Source organism: Lolium rigidum, chromosome 2 (genome assembly GCF_022539505.1).
Source record: "Lolium rigidum isolate FL_2022 chromosome 2, APGP_CSIRO_Lrig_0.1, whole genome shotgun sequence".
Classification (NCBI taxonomy): domain Eukaryota; kingdom Viridiplantae; phylum Streptophyta; class Magnoliopsida; order Poales; family Poaceae; genus Lolium; species Lolium rigidum.
The window spans coordinates 276,019,414-276,041,632 of NC_061509.1; the positions used below are offsets into that span (position 1 = coordinate 276,019,414).

The following is a 22,219-nucleotide window of genomic DNA, read 5'->3' on the forward strand; positions in this document are numbered from 1 at the left end:
AAGTAACGTGCTTAACTTGATCAATTTGTGCCATCTGAGAGCAATATTTGCAAGGCTCACAACCTCGAGCAATGGGACATGAACAAATGATAGTGGTAGTTCTTTGAAGCACATCCAACCACTCACAAAGTTTATCCTGGCTGAGTCTTGGGAGCCACTTGAGTTCGACTTTGCCCATACAGCAATCGATAAAACTAAGAGCTAGCTGAGTTGTGCATGCTCAACTTGGAGCGATCATCCAACTCTCTGTCTCACAATTGAGTAAAATCTAAATGTTGTAATTGCTTGCAAGTGCCGAGGATGTTTGAGACGAAGCCAGATTCAGCAAACATCAAATTCTCCAGGTGGAGGCTTGTTAGACCAGTAAATGCATGCAGGCACTCATTAAAAAATAACACGAACCGTGGCCCGTAGCTCAGCTCATGCATCCTTCTCTGTCAAAACTGTGAATTCGGCCTTCTCAATCTTGTGTGTCGACATGGCATTGCCAACAGCATGCCCAATGGATATGGGAGCATCATCTTCCAAGTAGAACGTGGTAGACAAGCGGCAGATGGTGTGTTCACCTGGATTTCTGCGTGTCAGCAGGCTCTTTGTCGCTTCAACAGCAGCAGCATTCACCCGAACCAAGTCGTCACCAGACATGTTGTCGCTTGACAAGCCCTCGGGCAGGAAGTCCTGAGCATTTATTATCAGTTGAGAGAGCTTGGCTAAGAGCTGACTCCACCGCCTGGAGATGACGCTGGTTCTTCCGGCATCGCGGGCATTGAGCCGGTCAAGAATGTTGACAAGAATGTCGTCAGGCAGTGAGCTGAGCCTATCATCTCTATCGCGTTTCTGCATTTGACATGGAAACAAATGTAAGAGCTGATTTCACACTTGCACAAATATGCGACTTCAATATCATCAGAGATGCAATTTCTGTACGATCACCAAGATGTAATTTGGGTGCAGTATATTTTTCCAAACGGACGAGTGCAATTAAGAAGGAAGCCAGATTTGGTTCAGTCTCAGAGATACAATTTACATGCAAGAAGCCAATGTTTATGTGGTCCAACAGATAGAGACTAAATATTTTTCTGCATAATAGGTTCTAGTTCTAACTACTATTCCATCTTCTTTTTATTGTTAGAGGCTAGAGCATCTAGTAAAAGGAAAAGAGGATAAAGAGGACAAGGAATGAACTCACCATCGATCTGGCAGCCAGTCGCTGGAGATGAGAGGCCGGAGAGGATTTCTGACGTCTGGGGAGGTGCTATTTTCCCCATAAATAGGTTCATGCAACTTTGATCAGAGACTGAATAAGAAAAGATCTAGAGGAAAAGAACGGACAAGGAACTCACCCCCATGGCTCCATGGATCTGCCGAGGTCCCAGAAGAAGTTGTAATCTGGGACTTGTTGCTGGTCTCCTCCGAAATCTGATGACTGCAGGGGAGACCGCCCGGACTTGATATACATCGGCTCGTGTTCCCCTTGGATGGAAACTATGAGACAGAAATCAGAAGGATTCGATTTCTCCTTCTGTAGTCTAAACCGAAAGGGGGTCGAATTCGTTCTGCGGCTCGGAGCGGTGAGCCGTACCTTCATACAACTCTACATTCAGGTGAGCTCGGTATTCTCGAGGCGGAGCGCGTCGCTGGCGAGGTGGGACTGGGAGACGCGGAGGTCGTAGCGGTTGGCCGCGTCCTGGTACAGCCAGCCGGTGCTCCGTCGTATCGTCTATGCCATGAGGCAACCCGGATTCCGAATTCGACCCCCTTCCAGTAACTCACAAGTCATCGAGTGCCAGATTCACATTGCGCAGGCGCTACAAGATCTTCTGCATAGCAACTCCCAAGACCTCAGAAAGCCTCCCCGGCCATGGCGAAACGGCCACCGGCTGGCAGATCGACGGCCAAACCATGCGTTTCGAGCATACGGGTGAGTCCTTGTCGTTTCTTTTCCTCTACATCTTTTGCTTCCAGAGACAACATAGTCCTCTAATCTTCTTAAAAACCTGGAAAACCATGAAAATTGCATCTGTACGACAGTATGTAGAATTGTATCTCCAAGGCTGAATCAAAATGGCTTCCTTCATACAGTAATACATCTTCGAATTTGTAAATCTTGTACTCCATCAAAATTACTTCTTTGTGCTTGTATATGAACTGCATATTTGAGGATCCAAATTGCATCTTGGTATGAAACAAACACTTATTTTTGTTGCCATGCCACATGCAGAAACGCAGTAGAGAGGATAGGCTCAGCGCATTGCCTGGCGACATTCTGGTCAGCATCCTCGACCGACTCGATGTCCGCGACGCTGCGAGAACCTGCATCCTCTCTAGACGGTGGAGCGGGCTCTCTGCTGAGCTCTCCCGACTCGTGATAAATGCCAAGGATTTCGTGCCAGACGGGGTGTCAAGCGCCAATATCTCTGCTGGTGATGACTTGGTTCGGACGAATGCAGCCGTGGTTGAAGCGACAAAAAGCATGCTGGCACGCAGGGATCCGGGTGGACGACACACCGTCCGCCTCTTGAGCACCGAGTTCTACTTGAGCGATAATGTCCCCATATCCATTGGACACGCTATTGGCAATGCCATGGCCACACACAAGATTGAGAAGGCCGAATTCACAGTTCTGACAGTGAAGGAAAGCAAACAGTGCAGGCTTGAGGATCATCTGAACTACGGGGCCTGGTTCGTGTCATTCTTTTATGCGTGTCTCGATGTATTTACTGGTCTGACACGCCTCTCCCTGGAGAATTTGATATTTTCTGAATCTGACTTCCTCTCCAACATCCTCGGCACTTGCAAGCAATTGAAGTATTTAGGTTTTCTCCGTTGCGGCACAATGCGTATGGTAACACACCAAGTTGAGCACGCGCAGCTCTGTGAGCTCAGTATGGTCAGGTGCCTTTTTGGCAAAGTTGAACTCAAGTGGCTCCCAAGACTCACCCGGACAGACTTCGCGTTTTGGAGGTCTTTCGAAGAAATACCGCTGTCATTCGGTCATGTCCCATTGCTCGAGGTTGTGAGCCTCGAAAATGCTGCTCTTAGTTGGCACAAGATGATCAAGTTAAGTACGTTACTTTGTGAGACCTCTGTACGGGACCTGATGTTGGGGTTTAGATGTGAAAAGGTAAGTCTGGGATGACTGATTTGTTCTTTCTTCACTTGCTCTCTACTTATCCTATCATGTGTTTATTCTTGCAGATTTGGGTTCAACCAGAGTCTCTGACCAAAAGGCTGGCATCTGCGTTCAACCGACTAAAGATTGTCAATCTAGGTCATATTCCTGAAGGGTATGATCTCACATGGACAATGTTCATTCTGGAAGCTGCGCCATCCCTGGAGGAGTTCTACATGACGGTTTGTTTGAACCTAAAGCTTCTTCTGATATTTTTTTGTTTGAGCTGTTGTGTTATTATTTCCCTTGCATGGTTGCACACACCTGGGGTTTACTTGGCCGATAGATGTCTGCAGCGAAACCAAACTGTTCCATTTACCTATGTCCTATGGGTGGAATGCAGGTAATTGATCATCCGTGTGAAATGCAAATGGATAAGGATAAGAGGAGAGAAGGCTCGTATATCGAGGAGAAGGGCGTAGAGTGGGAATCACCTACATCAAATTTCAAGCACCACCGTCTTACCAAGCTCATCATCTTCTGCTTCGAGTCTTACATGGCGAGTCATGTCAGGCGTGTCATGAATGCAGCGGTCAATCTGAAGTATGTGTACCTTTATAGGAGACTGTCATGTGACAAATGCAAGCACATGAAGCCTTTAAAGCCGATTATGTTTCCGCGGTCAAAGAAGCATAGGTGTTCAATGAGGAAACTAATGACCCAGTGCATCGAATCAGGTGCCAGGATTCACTTCCTGGACTTCTCTGTAATGAGCGATGATCATAAGGCAAGATTACCGTAGTGTTTTCATTAAAGAACCTTTATCACTTTGTGTGCCTGAAAAGATAGCTGAAGGCTTTTCAGGTAGTTTATTTAATATCAGTTCGCATAGTTCCTTGTATAATCAATCAAAACCAGTAAAAAGTAACCGTGGCATTATTGCAAATAATGCCATTAACTCAAGAACTACATAATCCTGTGGTACTGTAAGTAAATGTTATACCAGGTTTGTAATTTTGTGTGTGCCATGTTAGTGATGAGTGCATCAGTTTGTATGGTCCTTTGGGAATTTATGATCTGAAAGCTGAACTATATATATATTTAGCTAATGCCAAGTTTGAGAGTTTGCAGATATATATTGGATTTTGATCCAGTGATGTGTAAATGTGTATCTTGTTGATATGGTTCTTTGAGAGCATGTCATTAATCTGGAAGGTCTTCTGTCCCCTTTCTCAACCTTACAATTGTTGCAGTAACTTCTGTGTCAGTTTAACAAAATTTTCCCATTCCAGATGCTTGTTTTTTCCCATGGATTTGAATTTATGTGTATCATGCCGTATGACTTTAACAAATGGCATTTCTCTCCAGCACCAATAATAATTTAGTTTACATGGACAGCAAAATAACAAGCAGCATGCAGACAGCTGTTTTTTAAGGAACATCATGCAAACATCTGAATTGATTGCTGACCAAACAATAGAAGATTCTGGCGTACTAGAAAATGCAAAACAAAAATGACATCACATTCATGCAAAAGTAATACTGAGCTCACTGAAATTTAAGATAGCGAGCTCTCCTGAAAACTTGAACCCTTAGAAAGAATAGTTTAGTTTCTTAGCAATATTTTACTACCAATAAAATATGCAGTTACTAACTGAGAGTCATCGTTGCAAAATGTAAACGAAGTGTAAAATAAGAACTACACAAATAAGTGCTCATCAAGACCATAACATATGTTTTCTTGTCACCCAGCAGAACCATTACACTGTTCTCTTAAACTCGGGAAGTGAAGAGTTAAAAGCGGGCGCATATCCATGCCAAAACTGTTAATAACCAAGGTCCTCTGGCTCTTTGTCCGCGGGTACCTATTCTTTGGCCGGTGATCATACATACACTTCTCGCACACTGGCTTCTCATGCAGGTATATTTCCTTCAGATTGACTGCTGATTCCATGACAGCTGTGATATAATTCACAAACTTATCTTCTGACTGAAACCCAATGATCCTGAGCACTGAAAGGTTGTGGTGCTTGAAATCAGATGCAGACGTTTCCCATTTTGCATCTGCGTCCTTCCTCTCCTTGCTACATGTGAGCGCTTTTTTCTCCCATATCCCCAAACAGTCGCAAACCTGCAATGTTTCTTATCAGACAAACATTTGCATGCATTGATGTAAAAGAAGAAGATTTTGTGGAAAGGTAGAAAGACTTTACCCTGATGCATAGCTCCTCGAGGAAAGGTGCACCATGCAGAACGAACATTGTCCAAGTCAAGTCACATTCTTCTGAAATGCCAGACAAATTCACAAACCTTAGCTTCTTGAACACCTGCGACAATTCTCTCAGGCCTTCAGGTTTAACCCAAATCTGCAAAAGATAGACATAGTGCAAAATATGTTGCCCAAATTAAAGACTACAACCTCATAAAGGCATGGCCAGGAAAATCTACGTGCATCATCAACCAGACCATAACCATCACTAACCTTTTCACTTTGGAAGTTCACGTGCAGGTTGCTCAAGGTTGTTTTGCGAAGAAATTCACTTAACTTGAGCATCTTGTGCGACAAGCCAGCCTTATTACTAATGCTGACCGTGTGGAGCAGCGGGACATGACCAAAAGATAAAGGATCATCATGTTGAGGTAGCCAACAAGAAAAGGTTAGCGTTCTGAGCTCAGGAAGCCACTTCAGATCCACCGTCTCAAAACTACTCCTGAGAATCGCAAGTTCACGGAGTCGTGGGTGTTCCACTTCTAGCAAGGACGGAAACTTCATGCCACAGTTGTCCAAGCGTAGGAACTCCAGTTGCTTAAATAATCCGAAAAGTTCATGGAAGTCTGACTCCAGTAGCCTCAAATTCTCCAGCTTCAGTCGCGTGAGACCACTCAATGTGTTCGGACAATATTTAACAAATAACTTGAACAGATGACCGTAAGAGCCCATATCACCAGGGGTGCATTGTGTAGTCAGGTTTGAGAGTTGGGCTGGTCTGATTGGTCCCAAGGCAACACCGACTGACTTGGATGTTTCTGGACCGTGGAGTGCACATCGTGAACAAGAAACCAATTAATCGTGCATCATACGGTTCAATGAACATTCCCGCGAAAGAAAATTACAAGAAAATGGATCCTAATATCGTCTGGTACAGACTCACAATGTCATCGTTTCGTTGCAACAAAGCTAGTTAACTAGAACTTAGATTCTATTATGTGCAAGTGCAGGTTGAAGAAGAAGACACACTTCTTACGAGTTACGATCCCTAGGTTTTATTTGTTTGTTATTTATATGAATATTTGCTGCTCCTGATTTGATCATTTACTAACAACAGTGCTGTTATCACCAGATTTTAGACAAATCCAGAGGTGGGCCGGGCTTGGAAGATTACATGTGGAAGAATTCTAAGGCGGCCTGGCACGAAGGGTTTTGGGCTGAATTGCCCGTGTATCTTTACTTAGTAGTTTATTATTTTAGATAAGAGATAGAATCTTACTCGTGCACGGTTTAGTGCACGCCCTCATTAGAAAGTCCCCTGGACTATAAATATGTACCTAGGGTTTATGGAATAAACAACAACTCACGTTCAACCCCAAAAACAAACCAATCTCGGCGCATCGCCAACTCCTTCGTCTCGAGGGTTTCTATCGGGTAAGCGACATGCTGCCTAGATCGCATCTTGCGATCTAGGCAGCACAAGCTCCACGTTGTTCATGCGTTGCTCGTACTGAAGCGCTTTTGATGGCGAGCAACGTAGTTATCATTAGATGTGTTAGGGTTAGCATTGTTCTTCGCTTAAGCATGCTTACGTAGTGCAACCCTTGCATATCTAGCCGCCCTCACGCCTATCTTAGGTGTGGGGGCGGCACCCGCTTGATCATTATTTAGTAGATCTGATCCGTTACGATTGCTCCTTGTTCTACAAGGATTAGTTTAATATCTGCAATAGTTAGGCCTTACAATGGGGGGGGGGGGATCCGGTGGCACGTAGGGTGGCGTTCGCAAGTCCTAAACGGGATGTTCCTAGGATCAACTTCATGTTGGTTTTCCGGCCTTGTTTAGGATCGGCTTACGAGCACCGTGCGTGGCCGCAAGGCCCAACCTGGAGTAGGATGATCCGATTATGCGGTGAAAACCCTAAATCGTCGTAGATCTCATTAGCTTCATCTTGATCAAGCGAGGACCACCAAGTATTCGTGCACCCCGTACGGATCATGGGTGGATCGGCTCTTTGAGCCGATTCACAGGATAACCTGAGAGCCGATCGAGGCTCGTATTTAACGTTTACATGTATGCCCGGCAGGAAACTAAGCGAGGCATCCTCATCACCTTCCTGACCAGGTATAGGTCAGGTGGCACGCCCTTGCACTTCGCAACGCCGCGTGTGACCAGAAGAGCATTGCGGGCGGTCGCTCGGAGGGGTCTCGGCCGGCCCGCAGCTCTAGGCTCCCCCGGCTCTACGGTGTTGACAAGGCCGCTGCCCGCGGGTGGGTTTTGGCAGTCAACACATTCGGCACGCCCGGTGGGACAATCGTCTACATCAACCACATCGCCATCTACATCCGAGATGGCGGACGGCACGCCGGTCACCTACGGGGATCTGCGCGACGACCTCAAGAAGCAATACAACGAGATCAAGGCTACCCTCGAAGCCGACCTCATCGGCTCTTTTCGGAGAACCCGTTCCGGTGGCATCGGATGGAAGGGGTTCTCACCGCAAGGTGCGCTCGATGGAATAGACCTCTCTACCCCGTCGGAGGAACGCACCGGGGGTCTACGGCGAGGAGATCAACTACACGGTGGCTCACTCGCTACACCGCCACTCTGAGAACTTGGTCAACGTGTTGGAGCGTGTCGCTCTGCGCGTGATCCAGGAGATCATGAGCCACCAGTACTCGCCGTCAGGACCAGCTCTCGGGACTCATCAAGGAGAGTTACCATTCCAGTCCCGACCACCGCTGCCATTTGCGTTGGCAGCACCAGCTGAAGTGCCGACTACACCGGCATTCCTCGTCTACGGAATTGGTGGCGACCCCGGTGACTACCGAGTTCTTAATGGAGGCGCCTAAGGAGATCCCTCATGGATACGCGTGCATGTATGTGCCGGATTGTGGTGGCTGGGCACTCACAAACCAGGCCACAACATCGGGGACTCCGGCGAAGACGGGAGGAACATCGGCGACAGAGCGGACGTGGCTAACTAAATACGCCACACCGACGAAACTCCCGAGCCCGGCTCCTGCAGGCTGGCTCGAGCTGGAAAAGCAAACATGGCAGGCCAAGTACGCCACCCCGGCGAATCTTCGAGTGCAACTCCTACGGCCGACACGGCGGATCAGATCGAGTACCATAATGAGAGACCAGTTCGGCATGATGCCGAAAAGAAGGGCGATCGGCTATTCCAAGCCGTACCCCGATGATTACGAGATGATCCCGCTGCCACCTAAATATCGGCTCCCCGACTTCTCCAAATTCGGTGGATCGGATGGCTCCAGCTCCATCGAGCACGTCGGCCGATATTTGGCTCCAACTAGGACCGGCTTCGGTGTCGGATCAGCTACGCGTGAGGCTCTTTTCACGGTCCCTCACGGGATCGGCTTTTGGATGGTACACCTCTGCGCGGCAAACTCCATCCGAGTCTTGGAAGCAATTGGAAGAACAATTCCATATGCAATACCATTCGGAAGCTTCCGAGTCCGGCATTGCCGATCTAGCACAACTACGTCGAAGCGCGGGAAACGGTGACGAGAATACATCCGGCGCTTCGAGAATCTTAGGAACCGATGTTATTCGGTTCGTATAACCGAAAAGGAAGCGATCGAGTTGGCGGTAGCAGGCCTTGCAACACAGCTCAAGGACATGGCCTCCCAAGCAGATTATCCCTCGGCTGGCGCACATGGTTCGAAACTATCGGCATATGAACAGCGCCACCCCGACCTGTACCAAGACAAGTTCAAGCGTGCGATAGTTATGGTCGATACGGAAGAGGATGAAGTGCCTGCGGGAGGCCAAGAGATAGCAGATGGCTGAGTGGACTCGGGGGAACCCCTGTGGCACTGCAAATGGGTAAAGCCACCGGGGCCGCCCGGGGGATTTGATTTTGACATAACCAAGGCTGAACAAATCTTCGACCTCCTGCTCAAGGAGAAACGAGTTGACGGTTCCCGAAGGTCTCAAGTTCCCCACGGCGAAAGAGCTAAACGGAAAGCCGTACTGCAAATTCCACAACTCGCTTTCCCATGCCACCAACGACTGCCGGGTGTGGCGTCAGCACATCCAAGCGGCGATAGAGAAGGGGCGGCTAATTTTCAACCAGTACGCCATGAAGGTCGACACCCAACCCTTCCCCGCCGTTAACATGGTAGAAATCATCTACCCTGAAGGTTGCCAGCCAGGTCCCTCGTTCAGCATCAACATGGTAGGACCTGGAAGCCACTCTGGCAAAGATGGAGATGAGGGCAGGCTGCTCTCATAGCAAGGACACGGAGGAGGCCGCTCCACGCGATCGGCTCCGTCATGATGGCAAGCGCTATGTCACGGAGGGAGAGGTGAAGAATATAAGATATCGGCGACCCTCTCTCGATCACCTCCTCAACAAATATGTGAGTCGAGTATGACCAACGCCGACGGCACAATTACGATGATAGAAGAGATCGTCGGCTAGAGAAGCCGAGAAGATATCGTCGGCAGAATCGCGATGAGGAGGAACACGAGCGCCGTGCCACGGAAGCATCGGGGAGCAAGATGACAACGCCGGACACCGGGACTGCCCTTTCTTCGAGCACTTGCTTGGGATTCAGGAATGAGCCGATTGCCCACAATCGGCAATTGCCCGAGAATGCAACCAGAAAAGAAGGAGGCAGCCAACGTGTCCGTGTTCGAGCGCCTAGGGCCTCTCCCGCCACAAAGCAAACGCGGCTGAGTCACCTCGTTGGGCAGATCTTGAAGATTCGAAGACGAGGGGAAGTGGAAGAAGACAGGTACCACCGGCCAAGGTGGTGCCCTGACGGACTCAGCCGTTCCCAAAAGCGCAGGGTTCCGCGATTGCGCGGCCGGGAGGAAGCCGAAAGGTTGTACCTGCATACGCTAAGGAAGGCACGGCCTGATGCGGCTGCAAAGGTTCAGCGAACCCTGGATGAAGAGGGTCGTCCACGGAAAATGGAGTGGCGCCCTAAAGAGAGGAAAGCCGATGATGAGACATCGGCTGGCACAAACATGGTACTCGTCTTGCCGACAGAGCTTAGCCCTCCACGACTCTACGGAGCACTCAAGGTGGACGACAGCAAGCGCATCAAGTCAGAGGTTGGGTTGGTTTCATCCGGCCTGACCAAGTAGCAAGATCAAACCAATGAGCAAACCAGGAGAGGCTGATCCTTGTGATCGGCCCCAAAAAATTTACGAAGGGAACTTACAAAACCTTCAACGAGCAAGCAACGTGGAGGCCGATTCCAGCAATCGGCCAAAATTATCCTCACCTACCTTTACCCTGGGTTCAACATGTTATCCAACAGAGCCGATACCATCAATTTCCTTGACAGAATCGGCTCGGGGGGGCACCCAGGTAGATAAGAAGCATCTCATCTTCTGGTGATGGGTATTGGAATATGGGGGCCGATGCACAGGTCGGCCGTAATAAAAGTGAAAATTCGAAAATTTTCGAGCACAGCCGATGCAGCAGGCATCGACTTAAGGATATAACAGCCGATGCATGGCCATCGACTCAAGGGAGGTTTCTTCAAGAACAATGTCAGGTCAAGGATGGATTGCATCAGGTCCATCAAAGGAAAGGAGCCTATCTGGCCGGCAGGAACTGAAGAAACTCGGGGGGCAGCTCACCTTGAGGGCTCTCTGCTTTGGGAAGCCGATTTATGTTTAAATCGGCTAGCTCGGCATAAGGAGCTCCCTCAGACATGATCGAGCTTAGGTCCATACAGCTCTGCTTTGTCTCGGCTGCGGTTGCATCATGGTCGTCTCAGGGAGGAAGCCGGGAAAGAAAAGCCGTCAGTGCGAGTACGAGGGTTTGGACTGTGCTGTTGCTGCACGAAAAGGAAAGAAGGCCGACGCGTTGCTATCGGTCTTAGCATGACAAATGGAAGGAATGAAATTGGAGCAATTAAAGGTTGAATGGAAAGAACAATTTCATTAATTCCAAGGAGCGGCTTTACAAGAAAGAGCCGATGGCTCTCAAAAGAGGGATCTGGTGCCTAGTGCACTACTACTACTAGTCCTATGCTACTAGTCGTCACTGTCCTCGTCATCGCTGCCGTCGACGTCGTCGGCGCTGCTCCCAGGGAGCTCCTCGTCGCTGCTGCCCCAGCCCTTGGCCGGAGCCTCTTCCTCCTCGTCATCATCATCATCCTCGCTGTCCGCCCAGGAGCGGAAGCGCTTGGTCGGCGGATACCCGATGGAGGAGGAGGAGTCATCCTCCTCCTCTTCCTCTTCGTCATCATCTTCGTCCTCGCTGTCCGCCCACATGCGGGGGCGCTTCTTCGGCGGGAGCTGGGCGGAAGGGAGGCCTTGGCCTTCGGCTGCCTCTCCTTCTTTCTCCTCCTTGTCGGAGGAGAAGGGATTCACTGCGGGATGGAGGCTGTCCTCGTTCTTCTTCTTCGGCGAAGATTGGGGGAAGAGTTTTGAGAAGGAAGAGGAAGAGGAAGACATTGCTACAGGAGGAGAGGGTTTTTTGGTGCCGATAGCTGACCAGTCGGCACGGTTAAATAATGAGAAATCTGGTGAAGGTTTAATGCCATTACAGCTTCCAAGGGATCGATGCTAAAGCTGTCAGAATTTTTAGAGAAGCTGAGAAGACAGGGCATAATGATGACGGATGCTCGTGACGGCTCTGCTCTCTGCTGCGACATGACCCTTCGAAGGGAAAGCATAATGATTTTGGAAATGTTATTTCCAAAACCAGAGGGGGCATGTGTTATCACCAGATTTTAGACAAATCCAGAGGTGGGCCGGGCTTGGAAGATTACATGTGGAAGAATTCTAAGGCGGCTTGGCACGAAGGGTTTTGGGCTGAATTGCCCGTGTATCTTTATTTAGTAGTTTATTATTTTAGATAAGAGATAGAATCTTACTCGTGCACGGTTTAGTGCACGCCCTCATTAGAAAGTCCCTGAGACTATAAATATGTACCTAGGGTTTATGGAATAAACAACAACTCACGTTCAACCCCAAAAACAAACCAATCTCGGCGCATCGCCAACTCCTTCGTCTCGAGGGTTTCTATCGAGGTAGCGACATGCTGCCTAGATCGCATCTTGCGATCTAGGCAGCACAAGCCACGTTGTTCATGCGTTGCTCGTCTTGAAGCGCTTTTGATGGCGAGCAACGTAGTTATCATTAGATGTGTTAGGGTTAGCATTGTTCTTCGTTTAAGCATGCTTACGTAGTGCAACCCTTGCATATCTAGCCGCCCTCACGCCTATCTTAGGTGTGGGGGCGGCACCCGCTTGATCATTATTTAGTAGATCTGATCCGTTACGATTGCTCCTTGTTCTACAAGGATTAGTTTAATATCTGCAATAGTTAGGCCTTACAATGGGGGGGGGAGGATCCGGTGGCACGTAGGGTGGCGTTCGCAAGTCCTAAACGGGATGTTCCTAGGATCAACTTCATGTTGGTTTTCTGGCCTTGTTTAGGATCGGCTTACGAGCACCGTGCGTGGCCGCAAGGCCCAACCTGGAGTAGGATGATCCGATTATGCGGTGAAAACCCTAAATCGTCGTAGATCTCATTAGCTTCATCTTGATCAAGCAGGACCACCAAGTATTCGTGCACCCCGTACGGATCATGGGTGGATCGGCTCTTTGAGCCGATTCACGGAGATAACCCGAGAGCCGATCGAGGCTCGTATTTAACGTTTACATGTATGCCCTGCAGGAAACTAAGCGAGGCATCCTCATCACCTTCCTGACCAGGTATAGGTCAGGTGGCACGCCCTTGCACTTCGCAACGCCGCGTGTGACCAGAAGAGCATTGCGGGCCGTCGCTCGGAGGGGTCTCAGCCAGCCGCAGCTCTAGGCTCCCCCCGGCTCTACAGTGTTAACAAGGCCACTGCCCGCCGGTGGGTTTTGGCAGTCAACAAGTGCCCACTGAATGAAGAATATACACTGCTTGGTGGTATAGTTACTTTAGTTATTGTCTCGGGTAGTTGCCAACGTCCATAGTGAGTTTTATAGCGAAAAGTCCTTTTGGATCATGGGCACCAGCCCTTTCAGTGTATTAAAAAATTCGAAAATTATACTTATATATTTCAAAAAATTATGGAACAAAATTTTAAAAGTAGATAATGATGTATTCCACTAACGTATATAATCTCAACTACAAATATTTTGTTTTCCGAGCTACACAAAAATGACAAAGTCTGAATATTTTTGGAGATTTGAATCACTATATACTCATATCCACATATTTCTTATTTTGTGCAGTCCAAGATACATATTATTTGCAGTTGAAAATTTACATGTTTGTGGGATACAATACTAACTACATCATTATTTATTTTCAGATTTTTCTGAAACTTAGAAATATGTTTTTTAAATTTTTTTTTTTTGAAAATGGATCACTGATACTCATGTGCACCACATCTTTGTTGGTTTTATAGCAAGTTCCTTTGCTCGGTGACATGGTTATTTGAGAGAAGGAATTAGATTGAAGTTTTCAACCTTTCACGATTCAGCGAAACAAACACTTTATGAAACTACAATTGTTTGGACAATCATAGACCAATTTGGTTGTATGCAAATGCATGTTATGAAATTACCATTTCAACAACCAGTGTATTCATATGAGTGTAGATGTTGACGTAATGCAAGGTCGAAATACATTTTTATAAATGCAAAAAACGTCTACCTTTTTTTGAAACAAATATATTAAACTAGCAAGCTGCCTCATTAAAAACTTTTCAGTCCCCTTAGATACCCTGGTAAGGAAAAGTATGCGTCTGAAACTTGCTGTTACAAGATCAAAGTATAGTTACGTCGTTCACATCATCGTCCCAATTACAAGAAATTTTATTGGTATAACCGTACTTTGCTAATAGAGCAAATTGCACACGTACACGAGTCATCCTAAGATGATCAGCTCAGGGTACTGAATAAACAACCACATGCGCCTATGCATTTTATCAAATGTCGTCTCAGTGTATCGATTTCAACCAGCCAGCTTAGAACAAATTACAAACTTAATACCAAAGGCATAGAGCAAGTTACTGGCATTGCGGCTGGAGAGAGCTATGCTAAAGCTAAAATTGGAGCAGCGAGTGTGTAATTGTAAATGAAGATGGCAAATGCCATAGAGAAGTATAGTCTAGTATATTTATTACATCAGGATTGCAACCAGGCGGGAATTTGTAGCCATCCCAAGGCTAACATAAAAATTATCCATCAACATCTGTATAATGAGAAGCATTAACAAAAGACAGAAATCACAGTACTATCTTCAGAGAAGAAGGGACATAATATGCAACATACATGTGCTGAACAGTCCTCTAGGATGATCCCTTGGTGGAAAGAGCATTAGCAGTAGGAAATCGGTCATGAGAACACTTGTTGCCATCAACGGCTATTCGGGCAACTCGAACTTCTCCCTAAGATAGCTTCCGCTTTCATTGCCATCTGATATCCCTACCTCACTATCATTGCTTCCGCTTTCCTCTTGAAGGTACATCTCCAGCTTGTGCCGACGCTCTTCCGTTGAAGGACGATTAGTGCCATCATCGCCCGATGTATCATCACCAAGGCCTCTGCTTTGTTCCGAAAGACACATCTCTAGGCCCTTGAGCACTTCTCTCATGGAAGGGTGATCAGTGACACATTTCTGAGCAGTCTTAAAAAACTTGTTCAAGCACCGTGGAGCAATCTTTCCTTCAAGATAGGGATCAACAATCAGATCAAGGATGCCCTTCTTCTTGCAATTTTGAGCACATTCTACCAAGTTAAGTTGATTTCTTGGAAGAGTGAGATCAAAAGCAGCCCGAGCACACAGAACCTCAAACAGCATGACGCCAAAAGAATATACATCTGATTCCTTGTCGTTACACCAATAATGCTGCTTCGGTGAGATTGCACGTGAAAGTGAAACCTTGGCGACCCATGTCTTGTCTAGCAGAATCTTCGTCGTCGTCAGGTCACCGTGAATGATCGAACGCTTGTGAAGGTAGTACAGGGCACGAGCTGCACCGATGCAGACATCTAGACGCTGCCTCCACGTAAGCGGTGGCTCCTCGGTGTTGTAGCCGTAAAGTCTCCCATGCAGAGTGCCATGAGCCATATAGTCGTAGATCAGTATCATCTCGTCATTCTCTTTGCAGTAACCAAGCAATGATAAGAGATGGTGGTGACGGAGCTTTTCTGTTCTTGCTATTTCTTCGTGAAAGTTCACATCCTGCACAACTATGCCACGTTTGATAGCCACCTCGGTTGCTCCCTCATCAATCAGTCCATAGTAAACTTTGCCAGATCTACCCAGCCCAACAAGGTGCGACTCATTAAAGTTTCCTGTTGCGGATTTCATCTCCGTAAGTGAGAAATGTCGGCACAAGTTGGAAGGCTTGTTCCTCCATCCCCAAGGAAATTTAATGAGCATTTGTTTTCCTTGAACTTGAGTTTTCCTGAGCGCCCGAAGGCGTTCTGCCACAACTACCATCTCAAGGCGTCTATCCATTTCCATCCTCAAACATTCTCCTGCTAGCTTTGCAACCGCTTCAAGAACCTTCATGTTGTTCTGGCTTGAGATTTCAACATCAAACAACTCTCTCATGGTTCTGTCGTTAAGCACACCAACTATTCAAAGACCGTCGATGGAAAGGGTTAGGCAATCCACATAGTTTAACATCCCTCACGTGTGACGCGGAGACAAGTCAACACGTGTGAACAAGCGTATGGCCCTAGAGCCGTACTAGACAGGAGGAGTAACAGCAATTTATAGAATAAATTGTGAAACCAGACTCGAACTTGAGACCCCTCGATAGCAGTATACCAACTATTCCAAAAGACCGATCTGATGGAAAGGGTTAGGCAATCCACTTATAGTTTAACATGGTCTGTGTTGCAAGAGCTTGGGTGAAACATTCAACAATGCCGATTTTCCCATTTCTCGTTGTTGCCTTTTTCTTTGTAATCAATTCGAGCAGAACGATTCCAAAACTGTAAACATCACTCTTTGAGGTTAGACGCCCGGTGCGAGCAAACAAAGGGTCCATGTAACCTATGCTCCCCATTACATGTTCAGTGAAAAGGGTGGCGTCTGTGTTAACTAGTCTTGATACTCCAAAGTCAGATATTTTTGCATTGAAATTGTCATCTAACAGTATATTGGAAGGCTTGATATCACCATGAATGACCTGAGTATACATTTGTGAATGCATGTAGGCCAGTGCCTCTGAACACTCCACTGCGATCTGCAGTCGTGTATCCAACAAGATCGAAATGCAGTGATTGTGAAGAACATCACTAAGGTTCCCTTTAGATATATATTCAGTGACAATCGTTAGGGCATTTTCCTCTGCACAATACCCTATGAGTCTAACAACATTCCTGTGGTTGATTTCAGAGTGGACTTTCAGCTCTTTGGCAAAATCTTCTTCCACATTGTGCACAAATCTCTTGACTGCAACTGTACTCCCATCTTGGAGAATACCTTTATAAACTTCTCCAAAGCTGCCTTTTCCAATGATATTTCCATAGTTGCTGGTAATTCTTCCCATCTCGCCCTTTGTGAAGCATTTTATGTTATGATTGCTATATGATAACCACTTTGATCTGTCATCCCTTTGGATCATTTCTGTCACCCTACTTTCTCGAAGGTCCATCTTTGGAAGTAAAGTAGCAAAGACTGAGGCACTGAATATACCAATTAACTTTGACTAATATGCTGAAAATAGTTCCTAAACCTCTTAAACTCAAATCTCAGAGTTATTAACAACAAAAGGGTACTCAACAAGAATTAATGGTTGGCAAGTGATGTGTGGCTATATCAGATGCCATTGTACTGACGAAAGTATTGACGTGTGTAAAGATAGTCGGTCATAAAAGATCTACTGTTGCTGGCTGAAAGATAGAAAGTTGACCAAAAAATGGGGTAAGACTCGATGTACAGTCCAACATATAGATCAACAGAATAAGAGTGCTCGATTTAGAACATACTACGTACTAAGAGAGAGCTGAATCATTATTGTTCAATTCTACTTTGCAGTATTAACTGGAGTTTCATGGTAGGCATTGGGTAATTCTGCATAATTGTATTCTGATAGGGAAAAGAATAAAAGTGGGCAGAAACCTACCGAGGCATAGAAATGAAAAATTATCATATCAAAATGCAAGCCTCTAAAATTTCAATAGGACATAAAGATGGTCACGGACTCACAGTTCAGCCCAACATACCTCTTGGTAATTGATGCGAGTAATACAATTAATGAATCATCTTCTCGAATCTGTAGCACACAACGCCGGAATGGATCTTGAAGAGAAGGAACGGATGGTCAACTCTCATGGGGAAGACATTATTTGTGAAGGTTGAGGGGTAGTAATGAGTTAGCTACTTACCAAATGAGAAATAAACGCACAGGACACAGCACGTATGCTTTTCATTGGCATAACTCCATGTATACATGGTCTTATTGTCTTTAAGAAATCGAATTATTACAGAGTCCATGTAGGACAAGTCTATTTAATCCAAAGTCAATGCTGAACCAGCCAAAAATACTCTTTCCAATCCAAACAATAAAAAGTTCTTTCGCTATCATCTCTATTTTATAATCCGTTGCCATTATCATGAACACACATCGCTTATAGCGTGCCTACGTGAAGTAGATTATATCTTAGGAAACCCTCCTCGAAATAGGCTTTCGCCTTATTATCGACCTTATGGAAACCCTCCTATCTTAGGAAACCCATGAATAGCTTGTCTGAAGTTCCAAATTATTCCTGATTATTGACAATAGGATATGTTGGTCCTTGAACTAATGTCAGCAAATTTATCTGTGCGTGATAGTGGAATTTCGCCTACCTGCCAGACTGCCAGTGCTGATGCTCACGAGCAGCCGGGAGCTGGACGGGATCAGGTCAACTTCGACGCTGCCGAGCTTCGGCTGCCGGCGCATCAGTTCGGCGTGTACGATTGGCATGGAGGCTCGGAGGTGAGGTTATCTTCTTTTTGATTCTTCGCCTAGACATAACACATTAATTAACCTCGAGGCCTCTTGCACATGCTTCATGTTGTCTGATGCAGGTGGCAAACTACTGCCGGTTTAAGATCCACGTTGTGCTAAGAGATGTGCTGATGGGAGAAGGTTTTCGGTGATTGTTTCCATAAGGTCGATAATAAGGTTTAAGACTAGCATGTAACAAGTGCAAGCACATGAAACCTTGAAAGCCGATTATGTTTCCGCGGTCAAAGAAGCATAGGTATTCAATGAGGAAGCTAATGACCCAGTGCATCGAATCACGTACCAGGATTCACTTCCTAGACTTCTCTGTAATGAGCGTCGATCATAAGGCAAGATTACCGTAGTGTTTTCATTAAAGACCCTTTGTGTGCCTGAAAATATAGCTGAAGGCTTTTCAGGAAGTTTATTTAATATCAGTTAGCATAGTGGCTTGTATAATCAATCAAAACCAGTTATAAGTAATTGTGGCACTATTGGAAATCATGCCATGAACTCAAGAACTACATAATCATGTGGTACTGTAAGTACATGTTAGACCAGGTTTGTAATTTTGTGTGTGTGTATGTGTGTCGTGTTAGTGATGAGTGCATCAGTTTGTATGGTCCTTTGAGAGTTTACCATTGATCTAGAAGCTGAACTAACTATACATATGGTCAGCTAATGACCAAGTTTGAGAGTTTGTAGAGATATATTGGATTTTGATATGGTTCTTTGAGAGCATGTATTAATCTGGAAGTTCGTTTGTTCCTTTCTGAACCTTATAATTGCTAGTTTAACAAAAAAATATCCCATTCCAGATGCTTGTTTTTCCCCACGGCTTTAAATTTATGTGTACCATGCCGTAGGACTTCAACAAATGGCATTTTTCTTCAGCACCAACAATTTAGTTTACATGGACAGCAAAGTAACAAGCAGCAAACATCTGAATCAATTGCTGACCAAACCTATAGAAGATTCTGGAGTACTAGAAAATGCACACAAAAAAAAGTTGACATCACATTCATGCAAAAGTAATACTGAGCTCACTGAAATTTAAGATAGCGAGCTATCCTGAAAACTTGAACCCTTAGAACGAATAGTTTAGGTTTCTTAGCAATATTTTACTACTAATAAAATATGCAGTTACTTCCTAAGATAAGAAACGAGTAAGAGTCATCGTTCCAAAATGTAAACGAAGTGTAAAATAAGAACTACACAAATAAGTGCTCATCAAGACCATAACATATGTTTTCTTGTTACCCAGCAGAACCATAACACTGTTCTCTTAAACTCGGGAAGTGAAGAGTTGAAAGCGGGCGCATATCCATGCCGAAACTGTTACTAACCAAGGTCCTCTGGCTCTTTGTCCGCGGGTACCTATTCTTTGGCCGGTGATCATACATACACTTCTCGCACACTGGCTTCTCATGCAGGTATATTTCCTTCAGATTGACTGCTGATTCCATGACAGCTGTGACATAATTCACAAACTTATCTTCTGACTGAAACCCAATGATCCTGAGCACTGAAAGGTTGTGGTGCTTGAAATCAGATGCAGACGTTTCCCATTTTGCATCTGCGTCCTTCCTCTCCTTGCTACATTTGAGCGCCTTTTTCCCCCATATCCCCAAACAGTCGCAGACCTGCAATGCATCTCATCAGACAAACATTTGCATGCAATGATGTAAAAGAAGAGAAAACTTCACCAAAGTACTTGAGCAGAAGGAAAAATGATTTTGTGAAAAGGTAGATAGACTTCACCCTAATACATAGCTCCTCGAGGGACGGTGCACCATGTAGAATGAACATCGTCCAAGTCAGATCACATTCTTCTGAAATGCCAGCCAGATTCACAAGCCTTAGCTTGTTGAACACCTGCGACAATTCTCTGGGGCCTTCAGGTTTAACCCAAATCTGCAAAAGATAGACATAATGCAAAATATATTGCCCATGTTAAAGACTACAACCTCATAAAGGCATGGCCGGGAAAATCTACGTGCATCATCAACCAGATCATAACCATAACTAACCTTTTCACTTTGGAAGTTCACGTGCAGGTTGCTTAAGGTTGCTTTGCGAAGAAATTCACTTAACTTGAGCATCTTGTGCGACAAGCCAGCCTTATTACTGATGCTGACGGTGTGGAGCAGCGGGACATGACCAAAAGATAAAGGATCTTCATGTTGAGGTAGCCAACAAGAAAAGGTCAGCGTTGTGAGCTCTGGCAGCCACTTCAGATCCACCGTCTCAAAATTACTCCTGAGAATCTCAAGCTCACGGAGTTGCGGGTGTTCCACTTCTAGCAAGGATATAAAATGCATGTCACAGTTGTCCAAGCGGAGGAACTCCAGTTGCTTGCATAGTCCGAAAAGTTTAGCCAAGTCTGATTCAGGTAGCCTCACATTCTACAGCTTGAGTCGTGTGAGACCACTTAATATGGCAGGATAATGTTTAAGAAATATGTTGAGCTCCGTTCCGTTATCAACCATATTGCCAGCGGTGAATTGTTCAGTTTCCTTCCTTGTCAAGACATCGAGCTCGGTCAGCCCAACCTTGTGCGCTGCTATGGCGTCGGCAACGATCCAGAAAATTCTAAAAAAACCATATCCCAAGAAGAATTGCAAGCACAGTTGACGGATAGGGTATGGGCTTGTAGTCCTCTCCTCCAGAAGGCTTGCTGTCGCCCGAAGCACGGCCGCATTGGCCTGAGCCACGCCAGCACGGGTCCTGTCGTGCCCAGGGGCGACCGAATCAACCGTTATACAGATTTTGGAGATCATAGCAGGGATCGGCCTCCACCGTCTGGAGAGGATGCTGGTTCTCACGGCATCGGCGATGCTGAGTCGCTCGACGATGTTGAGCAGAGCGTCGTCGGGCAAACTGCTGATCCAATCTTCTCCCTCCTTTTTGAGATAAACTTGAGCGTCTTCCTCTCCTCCCTGCATGTATTTAGCACAGGTTACGGTCTCCAGGATGCTCTTTTGACAGTATATGTTTCAGAAACAAAAAATTGTAATTTTTCTACTTCCCACCAATTCTACTGTACTATTTTTCCCCACACTCAAAAAGCAATGTGATGTGTAAGATGATTTAGAGGAAAGGATTATTAGCGAGGACAAGTAGTAACTCACTCACCAACATGGCTAGGGAGGACCATCGGGTAGATCTTGTGAGGCCCTTGACGGATGGTTTGGCCGTCGCTCCGGCAGCCGGTCGCCGGAGATGAGAGTTGGCCATCGCCGGAGAGGTTGTGTGACGTCTGGGGAGTTGCTATTCTTCCCATAAATAGGTTCTAGTTTGCCTGACGATTGCAACCCGGAGACTGGACACTGGAAAGGATTCGACGATCTCCACGAAACGGGAAGGATTGGGTCTCCCGGGCGCGCGAAAATGAACGTGGCCAAGTTCGCGCAACGAACGACCGGAAAGCATCTTGACTCTCCGGGAGGATTGGATTACAGCGGCTCGGGTTCTAGCTCTAATGCTCTAGCGCGTAGGTCCCCTTCTTACCGCAAGCTTTTAATTTTCTTCGCGGGCACGCGAAAAGCGTGCCTGATCTTTATAGAAGGGAGCAAACAAATATACAAGAGACTAACGGGGGATGCGAACATCTGCCCGCGGCCAACCCACGCACACCACCCTAGCCTAGGAATCTACTCTCGCAACATGACTCTCCGCTCCCCTCCCCTCGCGACCCTCCAAAGGGCTAGCTCCTCAAGCACCGACTCTATGACCTGTTCCGTGGATAGCTGCCTCTGTAGGTTACCAAAGACCCTGGCATTCCTCTATTTCCAAAGCGTCCAGGCAATCAGCAAGACTAGAGTATCGAAACCTCTCCTGTCCTCCCTCCGGAGCCTCTTCCTCGCCTCCGTCCACCATCTCTCTAGATTGGTGTTCTCCTGTGGCTTCTGGAGTTGTGATCCCAGTCTTCTCAAGCATCCAAACCAAACCATTTTGGCATATG

General features: G+C 46.3%; 4 protein-coding genes across 4 annotated transcripts; 1 reads left to right on the forward strand and 3 right to left on the reverse strand.

Annotated features, from left to right (window-relative positions):
- The first annotated feature begins 2,215 nt into the window (after positions 1-2,215).
- On the forward strand, positions 2,216-4,039 carry LOC124688858. The gene is made up of 3 exons (XM_047222478.1): positions 2,216-3,124; positions 3,199-3,354; positions 3,516-4,039. Exons 1-3 carry the CDS (start codon positions 2,216-2,218, stop codon positions 3,912-3,914), a joined length of 1,464 nt encoding a protein of 487 aa, XP_047078434.1. The 3' UTR covers positions 3,915-4,039.
- Positions 4,040-4,856: 817 nt separating this feature from the next.
- Positions 4,857-6,053, reverse strand: LOC124690987. The gene is made up of 3 exons (XM_047224289.1): positions 5,595-6,053; positions 5,326-5,478; positions 4,857-5,243 (listed from the first exon to the last, which is right to left on the reverse strand). Exons 1-3 carry the CDS (start codon positions 6,051-6,053, stop codon positions 4,857-4,859), a joined length of 999 nt encoding a protein of 332 aa, XP_047080245.1.
- An 8,619-nt stretch (positions 6,054-14,672) lies between these two features.
- LOC124690988 (leucine-rich repeat receptor protein kinase HPCA1-like) lies at positions 14,673-16,920 on the reverse strand. The gene is made up of 2 exons (XM_047224290.1): positions 16,148-16,920; positions 14,673-15,873 (listed from the first exon to the last, which is right to left on the reverse strand). The coding sequence occupies exons 1-2, from the start codon at positions 16,918-16,920 to the stop codon at positions 14,673-14,675; spliced, it is 1,974 nt and encodes a 657-aa protein (XP_047080246.1).
- A 2,478-nt stretch (positions 16,921-19,398) lies between these two features.
- On the reverse strand, positions 19,399-21,556 carry LOC124690990. Its single transcript, XM_047224291.1, has 5 exons — positions 21,391-21,556; positions 20,286-21,194; positions 20,017-20,169; positions 19,516-19,898; positions 19,399-19,405 (listed from the first exon to the last, which is right to left on the reverse strand). Exons 2-5 carry the CDS (start codon positions 20,574-20,576, stop codon positions 19,399-19,401), a joined length of 834 nt encoding a protein of 277 aa, XP_047080247.1. The 5' UTR covers positions 20,577-21,194; positions 21,391-21,556.
- Positions 21,557-22,219: the final 663 nt, after the last annotated feature.